The 18,114-nt window shown below is 46.6% G+C and overlaps 1 protein-coding gene across 1 annotated transcript in view; it reads right to left on the bottom strand.

Moving 5' to 3' along the window:
* LOC127452162 (5-hydroxytryptamine receptor 3A-like) overlaps positions 1-18,114 on the bottom strand; it is a 30,688-nt gene that overhangs the window by 10,492 nt on the left and 2,082 nt on the right. Inside the window, exons 3-5 of the mRNA XM_051717443.1 lie at positions 14,679-14,830; positions 14,532-14,576; positions 13,340-13,443 (exon numbers count right to left, since the gene is read on the bottom strand). Of these exons, the coding sequence (XP_051573403.1) occupies positions 13,340-13,443; positions 14,532-14,576; positions 14,679-14,830 (301 nt within the window). The remainder of the gene's footprint in view (positions 1-13,339; positions 13,444-14,531; positions 14,577-14,678; positions 14,831-18,114) is intronic.

Here is an 18,114-nt window from a genome sequence, read left to right on the forward strand (position 1 = left end):
TTCACCACATGTGTTCAACCAGGTACTTAAGGCTGATTTGGAAGATCTTGTGATAGGCAGTACGTTACTACAATATGTGGATGATCTGATGATTTGTTCCACTTTGTTAGAGCAGTGTCACAGAGATTCCATCACAGTGCTCAAAAAGTTGGCTCAAGGAGGCCACAAGGCTTCAAAAACTATATTGCAGTACTGTCAACCACAGGTTGAATACTTAAGACGACTTGTAACCTATGGAACAAACTCCATAGCTCCAGCCCAATTGGAAGGCATAAGTAAAGCGCCATTGCCTCAAACAGTAGGTCAAATGATGACCTTTTTGGGAATGACTGGTTTTAGTGCAGATTGGATAGAGAAGTATGCAGTAAAAACTGCACCATTGCACGAAATCATGAAACAAGCAGGGTTAAAGAATTTGAATATGCCATTAACATGGAGTAATGATGCATTGCTAGCATTTGAGTCGATAAAGAAAGAACTCCAAAAATCACCTACCTTAGCTACGCCAGACTAGACTAAACTATTTCATTTGTATGTTGCTAATAGGGTCGATGGATATGCGTCAGCAGTGTTGATGCAAGAAACATGCAGTGGAAGGAAAAAACAGCCCATAGCTTATTATAGCACCAAATTGGATAGTGTAGCTCAAGGCTATCTGCCATGTTTCCAACAGGGCCCTGCAGCTGTACATTACGTGCATGAGAAAACTTCAACAATAACTATGAGATATCCAGTGATTATATATATATATATATATATATATATATATATATATATATATATATATATATAAGCATCACAAAACTGTGGAACTAATTGAACAGGGCAAATTTGTTTTGACTCAAGCTCGCATTCTAACATACGCATCACTCCTTACATACCCAGACGTCACCATCAAGTGATTTAATACAGTTAACCCAGCTGAATTGATTCCTTTAGCCCATGAAGGAACACCACATGATTGCGTGACTAATTCATTAGCATTCACTAGCTTGGGCTAGATCTTGAGTCTGTACCGATCTCTGAAGCAGATGGCAGATGGTTCTTGTTTCAGGGATCATTTGTGAAATCATGCAGGATATGCAGTTGTGAAACAAGACGAAGATGACTTTATATCGGTAATATCACAACATTGTACACAATCTTTTTCTGCTCAACTAGCAGAATTGAAAGCTCTTACTGCTGTGTGTCAGTTAGCTAAAGGACAAACAGTTAACATTTTCACTGATTCGGCTTATGCTCATGGTGTTTGTCACCTGTTTGGAGCTGTATGGAAACAAAGAGGTTTCAGAAAAAGTGATGGAACCCCAATTCAACATGCAGAACAGATTGGACAGTTGATTTCTGCAATGATGTTACCTAAAATGTTGGCTATCAATAAATGTCAAACCCACAAAAAGGGCAATGACTTTGTCATCAAGGGAAATAATGCAGCAGATTTAGATGCCAAAAAGGCTTCTGGCTGTCAAGTAGCAGTATTAGCACCAATGGTTCTTATTGAACCACAACCACAATTCAACAGGAAGCAGGCCCATATGAACACACTACGTGGGAAAATAGGGGTGCCAAGAAAGATTCACAAGCTATATGGCGTTCACATGAAGGACAGATTGTTGCATCAACTTTGCTTCTCAATGTTCTTATTTCAGATGCGCATGATTTTGACTACTGTGCAAGGGGGGAAGTGATAAGGAAGCCCAGGAGAGTGGGAAAGCAATGCCAACAGCTGTCTAAGTTTAAGATAGCACCACATGGTACCATGTGAATCATTGCACCAGGGTACTCAGAGTTAGAGAAATGCCTGAAGAGGAATCTGAAGGAAGTGATACTGAAGATCCAGAAACACCAGAAGGGCCACATTATGCTGAAAGAAAAGTACATTTACATTTATGCATTTGGCAGACACTTTTATCCAAAGCGACTTGCAGTGCCCTTATTATAGGGACAATCTCCCTGGAGCAACCTGGAGTTAAGTGCCTTGCTCAAGGACACAATGGTGGTGGCTGTGGGAATTGAACCAACAACCTTTTGCTTACCAGTTTAGTGCTTTAGTCCACTATGCCACCACCACACCAAATGTACAAGGTGAAGAAGGCTAAGAAGAAACTACACGTGGAGAGGGAAGTAGACTGACAGACCATGAGGAGATGAATGATGAGCCATGCCCTGGGATGTAAGTGCTAGCCTTACCTCTCCCCAGTGGGGACCCTCTTCATTACGCAAAGTAACTGGGTCGAAGATCTTTTGTCAATGGGATCTTTGAAAAAAAAAGAACTTTTTAGTGTTGGTTTACTTCTACTATTTTTGATGTCTTTGATATATTTACTGATTTTGATCTTTATGCTGTTATATCCAATATGTTGTTATGCTACACTAATCAAAATGTTATGATTTTGAATGGTGTTTTCGGTTATATTCTACATAACCGTAAAACCACGGGCAAGTGCTGAATCATTTACATGCTCATGCTTAAAACACAATATTCTCTCTCTTGAGTCTAGGGTTGAGGGAGACAGGATCTTTTACTCTTCTCTTGCTAAGCGTGGGGGAGACGTTTGATCCTGATGCTCCACATGAGTACTGTTCCATGATCTGGTCATTGAAAAGACAATTTTGTGTGACCTAAAATTGGTCAATAGAAAGTGATGGGTGAAGGGACTGGATTGTGAAGTAGCACTCTTGAATTAGGCTAAATTAGTGGGACTTTGTATTAATATGTAGTCCAGTAGTCCACTGCTGGAACGTCTGAAGGCTCACCAGACCATGGGAACAGAGGTGGCTGGAATCTGAGTATGCACTGGAAGGGTGTGAGACTAGTGGATGTTTGACGGAGTGAATTTTGTGCATACTCGGCCCACGGAAGATGATGGTTCCAGTCGTGTTGGTGCTGATGGCAGTAGGTGCGCAGGAAGTGGCCAGTGTCCTGAATCTTTCTCTCCGTTTGCCCATTTGACTGAGGATGGTAACCAAAAGTGAGACTTATGAACACATTGAGGAGCTTGAAGATTGCTTTCCAGACTTTAGATATAAACTGGGGACCACGGTCAGACACAATGTCTTCTGGAAGGCTGAAATTCCAGAAGACATGCTGGAACAGTGTCTCTGCGGTCTCAAAAGTGGTAGGCAATCTTTTGAGGGGGACCAGACAACAGGCCTTTGAGAAGCAATCTACCGCGATCAGAATACAGGTTTGACTGTTAGATGGTGGGAGATCTGTCATGAAGTCAACCCCTAAGTGTGACCATGGACATTGAGGGATGGGCAATGGGAGGAGCTTACCAGCTGGGAGACGCCGAGGAAACTTGGTCATGACACAGTCTGGGCATACTTGTACAAACCGTCGGATGTCCCGGGCCATGTGTGGCCACCATTAATGACTGTGAGTCAGCGAGAGATGATTCAGTCGTGAAGGACTTCTTGAGAAGCTGGAAGGCCTCTGAGGTGGCAGGAGACCAGGGAAGAGTTTTGGGTTTTCCTTTAAGGAGATAAGTTAGAGGAGTCACAATGGAAATGAAATTCCAGATGAACCGGCGATAGCAACTGGAGAAGCCCAGGAAACATTGGAGTTCCTTGACTGTAGAAGGTGATGGCCAGAAGTGAACTGCCTCGATCTTCCCAGGATCCATTTGTACGCCTTGTTATGCCAATGACATAACCCAGGAATTGCACAGTGGGCTGATGGAATGAGCATTTTTCAACATTGAGGAAGAGGTGGTGTTCTCGGAGGCCCTGGAGGATGAGTTTAACATGTCGGATGTGATCGGTTAAAGAGGATGAGTAAATGAGGATGTCATCAATGTAGATGATAACAAACTGGTGGAGATAATCGCGGAAGACCTTGTTCATGAAGCCTTGGAACACTGAAGGGGCGTTGGCCAGCCCATATGGCATTACACGATATTCATAATATCCTGTAGGAGTAATGAATGCGGTCTTCCACTCGTCCCCCTTATGGATATGGATGAGGTTGTAGGCACTCCTCAAGTCAAGTTTAGTGAAGATGGTCACCCCACAGAGAAGTTCAAGGGCAGCTGGAACCAGAGGGAGAGGGTATCTATACTTGATTGTGACGTCATTCAGGGTACGATAGTCGATACATGGCCATAACCCACCATCCTTCTTGGCCACAAAGAAGAAGCTGAAGGCTGCAGGGGAAGTGGATGGATGGATGAATCTGGAGAGCTTCCTCGATTTACTCCTCCATGGCTCATTTTTTAGGCAGAGACAGTGGGTAGACTCGCCCATGTGGCACAGGAGCACCCAGCAACAGGTCTATGGTGCAGTCCCAAGGGCGATGTAGCGGGAGGAGAGCAGCGCATTGGGGACAGAAAACATCATCAAACTGGTCATAATAAGTGGTGCTGAAATGGAGGAGTCTATGGCTGGGCTCTTGATAGAAGTGGTGCAGAGAGGAAGGTCTAGAGGATTCAGTGAGAGAATCGACAGAGAAGAAGGGTGTTGAGGAAGTGAGAGACACCCCTTAAAGCATTCGTCTCCCCAGGCAATGATTTCACCAGATGACCAGGATAACGTAAGCGAATGTTGGATGAGCCAGGGCTGACCAAGGATGATGTCAGCTTTGGAATCATCGAGAATGAACAGAGGAAGTGTAAGGGTTTCGAGGTAAAGGAGGAGGTGAGAAGCGAGGTTTCCCAGTTCAGGTGGGTGCTTTAATTTATCCAGTTATAAAGTTTTTACAGCTTTGCAAGAACACTTATTGACTTCAGATACACACACCTTCACAATAACTTTCATGGTGGAATTGATTTACTTATGCCAGTCTCTCTCTCTCTCTCTCTCCTGGCGGTGTGGCTCCTTTTATGCCGCTCTCCCCATGCTCACTGAAATTAGAGACAGGTGTTAGACATAATTTAGCTCAGGTGTAAGCGCCCTTACCGCTTTCTCTCTCTCCGGAGAGATCCTTGACCACGCCCCCGCTACCACATATCCCAACCGCCCGACTCAGGCCGGGGCGGCGTCCGGCCTGCCTACTACTCCCCCCCCATTCCTGGAAAGGAAGTCGGCGACAGCCATCTGTGCCCCCGGTCTGTGGACCACCTTGAACTTAAACGGCTGAAGAGCCAAATACCAACGGGTGATCCGGGCATTGGTATCTTTCATGTGGTGGAGCCACTGGAGTGGGGCGTGATCGGAACAGAGGGTGAAGGCCCACCCCAACAGGTAGTATCAGAGAGTGAGGACCGCCCACTTGATGGCGAGACACTCCTTTTCCACGGTGCTGTACTTAGTTTCCCTCAACGAGAGCTTACAGCTAATATACAGCACCGAGCGCTCCTCCCCCCACCACCTGTGAGAGTACGGCCCCCAGCCCCCTGTCTGAAGCATCTGTCTGTAAAACAAAAGGGAGAGAGAAGTCAGGTGAATATAAAAGTGGCCCCCCGCAAAGTGCAGCTTTAACTTGCGAGAACGCCCACTGACACTGCTCCATCCACTGGACTGGGTCTGGAGCTCCCTTTTTAGTGAGATCAGTCAGCGGGCTGGTGATGTCCGAATAATTAGGCACGAACCTTCTATAGTAGCCAGCCAGCCCCAGGAACTGTCTCACCCCCTTTTTGGTCTTAGGTCTCAGGCAGGTCGCAATCGCCACTGTCTTGCCAATTTGGGGACGCACCTGCCCGTGGCCCAAGTGGAACCCCAGATACCGTACCTCCACCCGCCCAATCGCACACTTCTTCGGGTTCGCTGTGAGTCCCACTCGGCGCAGCGATCTCAGAACCGCCCTCAGATGTTGCATGTGCCGCTGCCAATCATTGCTATAAATGATGATGTCATCTAAATAGGCAGCGGCGTAAGCTGAATGCGGTCTGAGGATTCGGTCCATGAGATGCTGAAACGTAGCCGGTGCTCCAAACAAACCGAACGGAAGTGTCACAAATTGGTGTAATCCAAACGGTGTGGAGAAGGCGTTTTTTTCACAGGAAATTGGTGTCAAGAGGATTTGCCAATAACCCTTTTTCAAATCCAGTGTTGAATAAAATCGAGCAGTGCCCAACCAATTGAGCAACTCATCAACGCGAGGCATTGGATACGCATCAAATTTAGACACCGCGTTGACTTTCCTATAATCCACACAGAATCGTACAGACCCGTCACTCTTAGGCACTAGAACAACTGGGCTGGACCAATCACTGTGGGATTCTTCTATTACCCCCATATCGAGCATTGCATCCAATTCTTCCCGAACGATTTTCTTCTTGTGTTTGGATAATCGATAGGGGTGGCTACGTACCACGACCCCCGGCTCGGTCTCGATGTGGTGATGGATGAGGTTTGTACGTCCCGGTAGAGGGGAGAACACATCCGCAAACTCCTGTTGCAACCTAGCAACCTCCGCGAGTTGACTCGGTGAGAGGTGGTCTCCGCAAGTGACCGGGGTGAACTGTTTATGTTTTGAGCTCACCTCCGGTCCGAGCTCCACCTTCTCGGGAACCACCGTAGCCAACGTCACGGGGACCGCCTCCCTCCACAATTTTAGGAGATTGAGGTGATATATTTGACGTGCGTCCCCTCTATCGGATCGTTTAACCTCATAATCGAGATCTCCCACTCGTCGTGTGACCTCAAAGGGTCCTTGCCACTTGGCGAGTAATTTAGAGCTCGATGTGGGAAGCAATACAAGCACTTTATCTCCCGGTGCAAATTCCCTTAGCTGAGTTCCCCTGTCATACAGTCGGCGCTGTTGTTCTTGAGCTTGGAGCAAATTCTCCTGTGTTAGCTGTCCCAAAGTGTGGAGTTTTGCTCTAAGATCAAGAACGTACTGAATTTCATTTTTGCTGTTTGAAGGTCCCTCCTCCCAGGCCTCTCGCAATACATCAAGCACACCGCGTTGGCATTGCCCATACAGCAGCTCAAATGGGGAGAAGCCAGTGGAGGCATGCGGGACCTCTCGTACTGCAAATAACAGGGAGTCGAGCCATTTATCCCAATTTCTAGCATCGTCGTGCACGAACTTACGAATCATGTTTTTGAGGGTTTTATTAAATCGTTCCACCAGGCCATCCGTTTGAGGATGGTACACGCTGGTGCGAATCGATTTAATACTCAACAATTCGTACAGCTCGCGTAGTGTCCGTGACATAAATGTTGTGCCCTGATCGGTGAGGATTTCTTTCGGAATCCCCACCCAGGAGATTATTTTGAAAAGTGCCTCCGCAACACTGTGTGCTGAGATGTTGTGAAGAGGCACTGCTTCCGGATATTGCGTTGCATAGTCCACTAGGACCAATACAAAGCGATGTCTGCGTGCTGACCGTTCTAATGGCCCGACGAGGTCCATTCCAATTCTCTCAAAGGGGACCTCAATCAAAGGGAGAGGGCGCAATGGCGCTTTTGGGGTGGCCGGTGGGTTAACCAACTGGCATTCATGGCAGGCCGCACACCACCTGCGGACATCGCCGCCAATGCCCGGCCAATAGAAACGGGCTATTAGATGGTTCAGTGTTTTCCTTTCTCCTAAGTGACCCACCATGGGATTATAATGAGCCGCCTGGAATACCATTTCCCGACAGCTCCGTGGAATCATAAGTTGGGTTGTATCCTCTTTAGTCTGAGCGTCCTGTGTCACTTTATACAACCGCTCCTTTATAATTGCAAAATAGGGGTATGAAAGGGTGATGTCCGGCTGGAGACGTTGACCATCGATGACTCTCACTTGGTCGAAGGCGTGTTTGAGGGTTTTGTCTCACGACTGCTGCAAAGGGAAATCCCCTTCAGGGAATTCCCTGAGAAGGGGAGGGGCTGCAGCCTCTCCCCCTCTCTCGTCATTATGACGCGGAGTTGTCGAGGACGGCCCCGGCTCCGCCTCCCCTGCCAGAGCATCGCACATTGCATATCTCCCTAACTTCATACAGGACCCATCCGCGCAAATTCCCTTGAATAAAACTCTAAAATCGGGCCAATCAGTCCCCAAAATCAGCGGATGGGTGAGGCGGGAACTAACAGCGGCCTCCACTCTATGCTTTTTCCCCCGGAATTGAATCATCAGGGTCACCACCAGATACTTGTGAATATTCCCGTGCACATATTTCACCCTCACCGTTTTAGTTTTGCCCAATGCCTCGGGTTGAACCAAGCGCTGGTGGATAGTGGTTTGATTACACCCGGTGTCCACCAACGCCGGTGTCCACCCCGCCATCGGGGGCAGCCTGTGGGAGGTCAGAGACCCGCACCACCATCCCCAGCTCCATCAGAGGGCACTGATCCCGGAAGTGGCCCGGGTCTCCGCACTGAGGGGGAGAGCGGCGGGGCATCGGGATAGGGGAAGGTGTCGCCTCCCACACCCGGGGAACTGGTCTCAGGGGCTGAAGTCCTCCTCGTCTGCGTGGGGCAGGAACGGGACCTGGAGAGAGAGCAGAGCGAGAGGAGAGAGGGGAGGGGGATGAGACAGAGGGAGGAGAGAGAGTGTAGGAGGGCTCTTCCGCCCTCGGGATCGCAACCATGTGGTCCTCCGCAAGCTGGACGGCTTCCTCCAGCAACTCTGGGCGGTGGCACTGGACCCACTCCACCATCCCTTTTGGCAGACAATGTATTAACTGTTCCAGTACCACCTGGTCGATGATCCCGTCGACGTCGCGGTCTCCCGCTAGCAACCATCTTCGGCAGGCGTTGCGGAGCCGTTGGGTGAAGGCAAACGGGCAGTCGGAACTCTCCAACTTCAGGCTCCGGAAGAGTTGACGACTTTCCTCCAGACTCCGACCAACCCATTGCAGGATGGCTTTCTTTAAGTCTCCGTAAGCCAGGAGACTCGTCACTGCCAGTTGTTGAGCCGCGAGCTAGGCTTCCCCGGACAACAGCGGGATAAGTCGGGCTCATTGGCCGAGCGGCCAGCCCCAGATCTCGGTGGTCCATTCAAACAAATCCAGGAAGGCCTCTGGGTCGTCCGCCGTCCCCATTTTCTGTAACGCGGGCGGGGGTAACGGCGTGTGAGTGTCTGGGGTCACGGCTGGGGATGCCTCCTGGCTGAGGAGGCTCCGGATCACCTGCCGGTCCTCGGCTTGAGCGCGTAGGAGCTCGACAAACCGGCGATCTTGATCTTGTCGGAGCTCAAGCAGTGTTTGCTGGTGGCTCTGATGTAGGAAAATGCAGCACCACTTGGGGACGGAGCGACCGGAGTGGAGGAAAGACCGGCAGAAGCGGTATTAAAGGCTGCATCATCTTGCTGGTTTGTAGTAAGATGGGAGACAGATGAAGTTGCAGCTGCCGATGGCATTGATTTTGAAAATATGACTGATCATGCAAAAAAAACTGTCTTTTATTTAAGGATTGTGATCATATGAAGCCATTTATTATCACATAGTTGTTTGGCTCCTTTTTCAATCATAATGATAACAGAAATCACACAAATGGCCCTGATCAAAAGTTTACATACCCTTGAATGTTTGGCCTTGTTACAGACACACAAGATGACACACACAGGTTTAAATGGCAATTAAAGGTTAATTTCCCACACCTGTGGCTTTTTAAATTGCAATTAGTGTCTGTGTATAAATAGTCAATGAGTTTGTTAGCTCTCACGTGGATGCACTGAGCAGGCTGGATACTGAGCCATGGGGAGCAGAACTGTCAAAAGACCTGTGTAACAAGGTAATGGAACTTTATAAAGATGGAAAAGGATATAAAAATATATCCAAAGCCTTGAAAATGCCAGTCAGTACTGTTCAATCACTTATTAAGAAGTGAAAAATTCGGGGATCTCTTGATACCAAGCCAAGGTCAGGTAGACCAAGAAAGATTTCAGCCACAACTGCCAGAAGAATTGTTCAGGATACAAAGAAAAACCCACAGGTAACCTCAGGAGAAATACAGGCTGCTCTGGAAAAAGACGGTGTGGTTGTTTCAAGAAGCACAACACGACAATACTTGAACAAAAATTAGCTGTATGGTTGAGTTGCCAGAAAGAAGCCAATGCCACAAAAAAGCCCGGTTACAATATGCCCGACAACACCTTGACACGCCTCACGGCTTCTGGCACACTGTAATTTGGAGTGACGAGACCAAAATAGAGCTTTATGGTCACAACCATAAGTGCTATGTTTGGAGAGGGGTCAACAAGTATTGTGCTCCTTGAAACAACCACACCATCTTTCACCAGAGGTGGCGGTCCCTTCTGCACAGGCCATAGCCAGGTGTAAGAGGTCTTGGAAGAAAGCCAGGGCAATACTCTAACAGGCTTCCCAGTGACACCAGCACCAGGCCAACCGGAAGTGGAGACCCACACCTTCATTCAGGCCAGGGCAGCGGGTGTGGCTATCTACACAAACTCTCCCTCTGTGCACAAATTCCAGCAAGTTCACCCCTCGCTACACTGGCCCCTTTACAGTAGTGAGAAGAGTCAACCCAGCTAAGGCTCCCCAAGAATCTCCAGGTGAGTCTGGTATTCCATGTTTCCCTTTTAAAACCTGTTCTTACCTCCCCTTGGTCGCTCCCTTTGTTGCTGCCTCCTCCCTCTCACTTTGTTACAGGTGGTCCAGCTTACACGGTCCAGAGACTGATGAAGTCCTGCAAAATGGTCTGGGGAATCCAGTACCTGGTCAATTAGGAGGGCTATGGGCCTGAGGAATGCTGCTGGGTCCCATCCCGTCACATCCTGGACCCTGCCCTCATTCCATGCCTGGAGGTGTTGGAAGAACGGCCACCATCCGCGAGGGGAGGAGGGGCTCGCTGCCAACCGCCTGGAGCAGTAGAGCCACTGCCAGGGGTGGAGGAGTTCCCTACCGGCTGCTGAAATGCGGAGGGGCGTTCTGTCTGCCAGGGGTCGGAGGACTGGCTCCAGTCCACCCAGGGAGGAGCGGCTGTTGTCCACCAAAGTGTGGAGGAGTGATCGAGGACCAGGCGATGGCGTGTCTGGGATCCGGCGAATACTTTTTCATCTCTCTCCTCTCCCTCTCTCTCTCTCTCTCTCTCTCTCTCTCTCTCTCTCTCTCTCTCTCTCTCTCACTCACTGTCGCTCCGTGTTGGCCTTTCCTTCTCCTCTTTTTGTTGTTTTGTTTTTCCCTCCCCTTGTCTCCTTCCCAGGTCACGTAAGGTGGGGAAGGCCTGCCGGCAGGCGGAGCCGGAAGGGCAATCCCCCCCCCCCCAGAAAGACGGGAGGAGGATGTTTTTTAAAAAAAAAAATTCAGTGTAAATTGTTACAACGTCATATATTTGGGTCACGGGACAATGCCCATGTTCCCGAATGAAGTATGTCTAAAATGTATTCATACTACTCACCAGCATCACCTGCAAAAAAGGTTTTCTTTTTTTTTCTTTTTTTTTTTTTATGGCCGAAAAGTGCATCCTTCAATAAATGGAGTACGCACACTGACAGCTGTGCTAGATAGATTACTTCTGAATTGCAATCTGGTACTGATACAAATTGCATGACTAAATTGTAATCAGTAACGTAATCTCTTGGATTATATTTTTTAGGTAATTTTATCACTTTTGGATTACCTCGGACCTAACTCTTGTTTATTTGATGTCACATGCATTTGAGTAAGATTATCTTTACAATTTTTACATAATGTTGCTTAAATGCATTTGAGAAAACTTAATGAATCAAAACATGGGAATTGAGTTTTTGTATTTTACTCGCTATTTGTCTGATTCTGAATAGAATAAAATAAAATAAATGTCATGAAACACAAAAACACATTTTAACCGAAATCTAGGGGCCCCCTGAGGTAAAATGCAGATTTGATTTGATTTTCTCTAAAAACACTAAATAGCAACAAGAACTAACACATCACTTTCCTAAATACCCATTTGTCACTATACTTTATACTCTGTAATGTCTTAAAGTTGATTTTGAGGTCATTTGATCTAATATTTAATCATTTTTAAAATCTTGCAAATTTAAGTAGCTAATGAAAATCCCTGAAATTATCACATTTATTTTGAGACAAAATACTTATTTGTTATTTAAAATTTTGTTCAATGTGATTAAATTAAAATAATTTCAATAACTGTCCAATTAGTGCAAGGATAGTATATAGGGCTAAAGGCCCAATAAAACACATTAGCCACATTTCCACTATCGGGCCAAATGAGGGCATGCTAGTGCATGCCAGGGCCAGTTGCGTTCCCACTGTCTCTTCCGGGGCTTCATCAGGCCTCCTCAGGGTTTTGACATCAAACCATGAGGCATGAGCACAACACGTGCATACATTGTATAAGCCATTAAGAATGTTGGTAAAGGTGTTTACATGCAACACAAAATCTGGGTAATGGGCAAAAATCTACCCGTGTTTATCAGTTAATTCTAAAGCCGTTTATGACCTTACGCCAAAATAGTAAAGTCGTTAAATGCATGTACATGACCACACAAGTTGATGGCTTATTAAGCATAATCAGTGTTAGAACGTGCTTGTAAACATGCTCAATTACAGACTCAATACTCTATGTTTGAGTTTAACAGGCATTTCTAATGGGAGAGTTTCTAGAATTAGGGACAGGTGCGCCCTGGCGCGTTAAAGGGGTCTTGAAATGGAGAATCAAATTTTCCTTGATATTTAGACATATAAGAAGTAATTGTACAATAAAAACATACTGTACATTTCAGAACTCAAAACTTCCTCCCCAGTCTAAAAAGAGCATTTATAGTTACCACCCTGCTGAAACATTTAATTTTTAAATCTGTGTTCGTGTCATCACGAGACATTGCTCATTAGTATTTACACGTCCCACAACATGCGTCATCGCACCCTTGGCCCCGCCCACTGGCACTCAGTTCGTATCAGAAACAAAGAGAGACAGAGCAGGACAGACAGGCCTAGTGTGGACAACTATTCCTGAACACCAAAGGGGACTGTCAAATGCTGAGTGAGGCCGCTCCATCTTCAGTGTAATTATAGCCACCTGGCTAGTGTCTTGTATCCGAACTGTGTGTGTAATTTCACAACCCTCCTCCTGTATTCCAAAAACACTCTAAGACTAACCAAATGTTAATGTATGGTAGGCTGATTTAGACTGAAAACATTTGAAAGATTAAAAAAAGGTTTAGGGCAGTAAATAAATTATGAATAATTTATTGCCGTTGCCTGATTAATGTGTAAGCATGTAATCCATAAAAAGTAACTGTAATTATGAGTATTTTAAATGTAATATTTTCTAATAACAAGTACTTGATTTTTGTAATCTGATTACATACTTGGATTACATGTAATCCATTACTATCCGACAGAGCTAAATATCGCCAAATTCACAGTGCAAGCAGCCATCCAATATTATATTTCTAAATCATTGTACACACATGACTGCAACATTATAATTAAGATGCCAAATGCTCTTAAAATTAATTAACAGAATAATCCGTTCTACAGAAGTTCTGAGTTCCACTCACGCATTGTCCAAAACGATCCCAGGAGTCCAGATCTTGTCAACTGGCATGACAATTGTTGGAAAGCTATAATTCTTTGTCCACGCAAGATCAGGATCCATCCATTCCTATTGGAGAAAATCCAGCCAGTCTAAGAAATATTTTTTAAGGTTATACTATTGCTATTCTAATACTAATATTATTATATATTTTTACTACAGTTACACTATTATAAAACCAGCTTTTAGTTAACGGAACATTAACAGATTCATTACTAGGCTATTATTTTATATTGCACTGTAAAAAAAACGTAACATAAACAATGTGCTTAATGTGGCAACATCTAAATTTACTTTGTTTCATTTAATTCAAAAAATATTATTTAATATCACTGGATCAACCAGAATAAAGCATATTTTAATAGTTGGATCAAATAGAAATAGCCCCTTAAAGATGCACTCAGTAACTTTTGTCTTTGTGTCATCTTAAACTTACACTGACACCTAGTGGCTTGGATGCAGCATCATTTAAAATCAATAGTTTTCAGTTTCAGATGACATTGTAGAAATTTGTATTCACAATCAACCATGATTACTTTAATCATTGAGTGAAAGTGTCAAATAACAGGACGGTTACTGAGATTAAGCGAGTAGTATTTGGCTGGTCATGTGATTCTAACATGGCAGCCCCCATGTGTGGACCCTCTCCATGTAGAATAAAACAGCTTTTATAAGGTTACTGATATGGCTGGAGTCTTCATTTTAATGTGAGTGCTCATGAGTTCCTACATATATTGCAAAATGACAATTCATGTCTTTAGGAATTAAACTTTTTTAATGAGGAAAAAAAAACAGAGTGCACCTTTAAGGTAACAATTGCATGTTACTTGTGACTGGTCAATTGCAGCAATTTACCATAAAATATTTCTGTATATATAACTGTATAATTGACTGGTGTGCCAAGCAACTGATTTCATACATATATATATACTGATATAAATAATATATATATATATATATACATATGCTGTATATTTTTAATTTAACAAGTGGCCATGGAAGAAATGGGATATGCATTATATTATATTATATTATATTATATTATATTATATTATATTGTTTACATGTAACTTTTACCATCCAAGCCAAACATATTTTTGAGTGAGATGTTGGTGACATTCAGTAAACATATTTAATTCAAAAACGTATCTACTCACCATGTTTACCTTGATGCGGCTATTCATTTGCATGTCCTTTGTATCCTATACAAATGGCGACAAAATTATGGGATAGTTGTGTATATTTGTACATATATTTTGAACATGAATAGAAGATGATAAAAAGGCAAAAACAGTGACACTTACAAAAGACAGTGTCTCATATTGTATTGAAGTGATGTTTACTACAGTGGTGCAATTTTCATTCTGTGGCGGACTCAGTAGTTTTTTATCAATCAGAAGTTGTGCCAGACATCGCCGATCACAGTCATGTGCTGTGAAATTTCCACTAGTCAGCTCTATAAGACCAGATAAACATGATAAATTAAAAAGAAAGAAATTGTAATAGAAAAAAACAATTGACTGAATGTTATTAATTTGGATGCTTTGAAAGAATTATTAGTTAGGCATTTTTTTAAGATCATGAGAAATATAAATTCGGGCAAGTGTGTCCAAACCTTTTGACTGGTAGTTTATCTGAAGTTTTATGCAAAGTTATCTAAAGCAATGAAATATGAAGTGGTGTTCAAATGTCTGAATCCACATGTGAAAATGAATGCCAAGGTTCAAAACCTGATGGTTCATGTTATCCAGCATGATTTGAGAATGAGCATCTTGTAGCAAGGAAATCTTCTTGGTAAATGTCGTAACGGAGGGAACGAGACGTTGTGTCGATGTAGTGACAATAGGGGTCGCTCTTGGGAGCCCCAAACACCTCTGATCTTTGAGAAAAGGCCAATGGGAATTGGCGAGGGAATTTGCATGCCACTCCCCTGGATATATGGGTATAAAAGGAGCTGGCTCACAACCAATCATTCAGGTTTTGCGCTGAAGAGCCGAGACAGAGTCCCGGCCATTTCAGCGGGTAGCTCAGCATTGTGGCAAGAGGGACACAACATCTTGTTCCCTCCATCAGGGAACGGAGGTTACGACAGTAACTAAGACATTCCCTATCTGTCACTCACTTGACGTTGTGTCGATGTAGTGACACTAAGGGTCCCTATACAAAACACCACAACCAGCTGAACTGTGTTACGTGGACTGGCGGTGCAGGTGCAGGCAGACCACTGTGTGCCTCGTAGCAAGTGCACCCAGCCCCCACGTAAACTTCCCCAATGCCCCACGGGTGTCATACGGCCCCTCGCACCCTGGGGACAAGACAAATTCATAGTGGGGACAGGCCGCACCAGCCGTGGCCTCTTCTCTTCTTTTTTCTCCCACAAAAATGGAAAATCATTCAGCTAGGGCCATATGCATCTGCGTTGGGGGGGGGTCCTTTCCAAAGGGGAAAAACACCGTGGAGACCACACCCTGCACGAAGGGGAGGTAATGTGTGGAGAATACGTCACATGGCCTTACCGACCGGCAGTATCGCATGTGGAAGAAGTCCCCGTGGTAGGTCCTACAAACACGGTGACCGGTGGCAGAAGGAGCTCTGCCCAAGGAAGACGCGGGTTTACCAACAGGGAAACCATACCATGGAAAATACATCACAGGGGGTCACCCACGGGAAACCAGCACATGTGGAGCACCTACCCCATTACAGGACATACTAGCGCACGTACTGAGTCGGCATCGAATTTCTCTGCCGAATTCGCCTGCCACAGGGCTGAGGAGGAAAGACATCCAGGGTTCAACATCTTGTGAACTCCCATGGGGGAAAAAGCGCACGTCTTCCCCTCTCAAGGGACTCAAGTCTGAAGGCTGGAGCAGTCTCATATGCATCAACCCGAGTGGTGTAACCGCCGCTGAGGATGCCATATGCCCCAGGAGCCTCTGAAACTGTTCAGTGAGACCGGCGTTCTCCGCCTGAACAACTTCAGGCAGTTCAGCACCAACTGCACACGCTCGTTTGTGAGGCACGCTATCATAGAGACTGAGTCTAACTCCATCCCGAGAAAAGAGATGATCTGAACCAGAGAGAGCTTTCTCTTTCCCAGTTGACCCGAAGCCTCAACCGGCTGAGGTGCCTGAGCACCAGGTCCCTGTGCGCACACAACAGGTCTCGAGAGTGAGCTAGAATCAGCCAGTCGTCGAGATAATTGAGGACGTGAATGCCCACTTCCCTTAGCGGGGCAAGGGATGCCTCTGTGACTTTCGTTAAGACGCGAGGCAACAGTGACAGACTGAAGGGAAGGACCTTGTACTGATACGCCTGGCCCTCGAAGGCGAACCGCAGAAAGGGTCTATGCCGAGGTAAAACCGAGAACTGGAAGTACGCATCCTTCAGGTCTACCGCCGTGAAACAATCTTGATGCTGGATGCACGACAGAATGCGCTTCTGCATCAGCATCTTGAACGGTTCAGCACTCACAGGTCCAAGATTGGCTGCAACCCACCGCCTTTCTTTGGCACGATGAAGTAGGGGCTGTAGAACCCCTTCTTCATCTCAGCTGGAGGGACAGGCTCTGTCACATCCTTCTGCAGAAGGATCGTGATCTCCGCATGTCGTGATCTCCGCATGCAGGGCTGTGGCGTTCTCGAACCTCACCAAGGTAAAGTACTCGTGACTCGTCTCAACCACCTGAGCATGGGTGTGTGTGTGCCGCAGCTGGGCGCGCGAAGGCGGGGAACCCGCTTCCGTAGTGCCCTGCCTGCTGTGAACATTCAGTGTCCGGTGGTCATGATAATGACGCCCATAAACACCGGCTGTGTGACCCAGGAAATGAGGAATCTGCTCTTTCTTTGAAAATGTGGGTGCCCCTCGGGCGTGTGGCGAAATCAAATTCAAAGGAAACAAAACATTCTCCTGGATGGAGTGGTCTGTCCACCACCTCCAAACTTACAGCAGATCTCCTTGTCCCTGGGTTGCCCGTCTCAGGGGTGCTTCGAAGCCTTCCTCGGGTTCTTGCCGCCGGATCGTGGGACGGGGGGCGTCAGCTTCCTGCGGAGGGGCTCTACATTGGGGCTGGGCAGATGGCCCGGGCTGCAGCAGAGCCAGTGTCGTCACCGCAGGGGGACGCCCTTGGTGACGAGCAGACAGGGTGCAGGACCTTGAGCCAAGCCGGGGAAGGATGTGTTGGATAGCCTCCATCTGCCTCTTGACCGTTGAGAACTGCTGGGCGAAGTCCTCGATGGTGTCGCCGAACAGGCCAGCCTGGGCGATGGGGGCGTCAAGGAAGCGTACCTTGTCAGCATCCTTCATCTCAACCAGGTTAAGCCACAGGTGGTGCTCCTGGACCAGCAAGGTGGACATCGCTTTCCCAAAAGAGCCCACGCCGTGACCTTCATCTCCCGGAGGGTGAGATCGGTCGCCAAGCACAGCTCCTGCATCACTCCCGGGTCAGGACTACCCTCGTGCAGCTCTTTCAATGCCTTGGCCTGGTGCACTTGCAGGAGGGCCATGGCATGCAGGGTGGAGGCGGCCTGTACAGTGGCACTGTAAGCCTTGGTCGCCAAGGACGACGTAGGCTTACAGGCCTTGGACGGGAGTCTCGGGCGATTCCGCCAGGTGGCAGCGTTTTGCGGACAAAGGTGCACTGCAACCACCTTGTCCTCCTGGGGAATCTTTGTGTACCCCCTGGCTGCCCCACCATCGAGGGTAGTGAGAGCGAAGAAGCTCAGAGGTTGGATCCGGGCAGTA

The sequence above is a fragment of the Myxocyprinus asiaticus genome, chromosome 14, assembly GCF_019703515.2.
Source record: "Myxocyprinus asiaticus isolate MX2 ecotype Aquarium Trade chromosome 14, UBuf_Myxa_2, whole genome shotgun sequence".
NCBI classification, from domain to species: Eukaryota; Metazoa; Chordata; class Actinopteri; order Cypriniformes; family Catostomidae; genus Myxocyprinus; species Myxocyprinus asiaticus.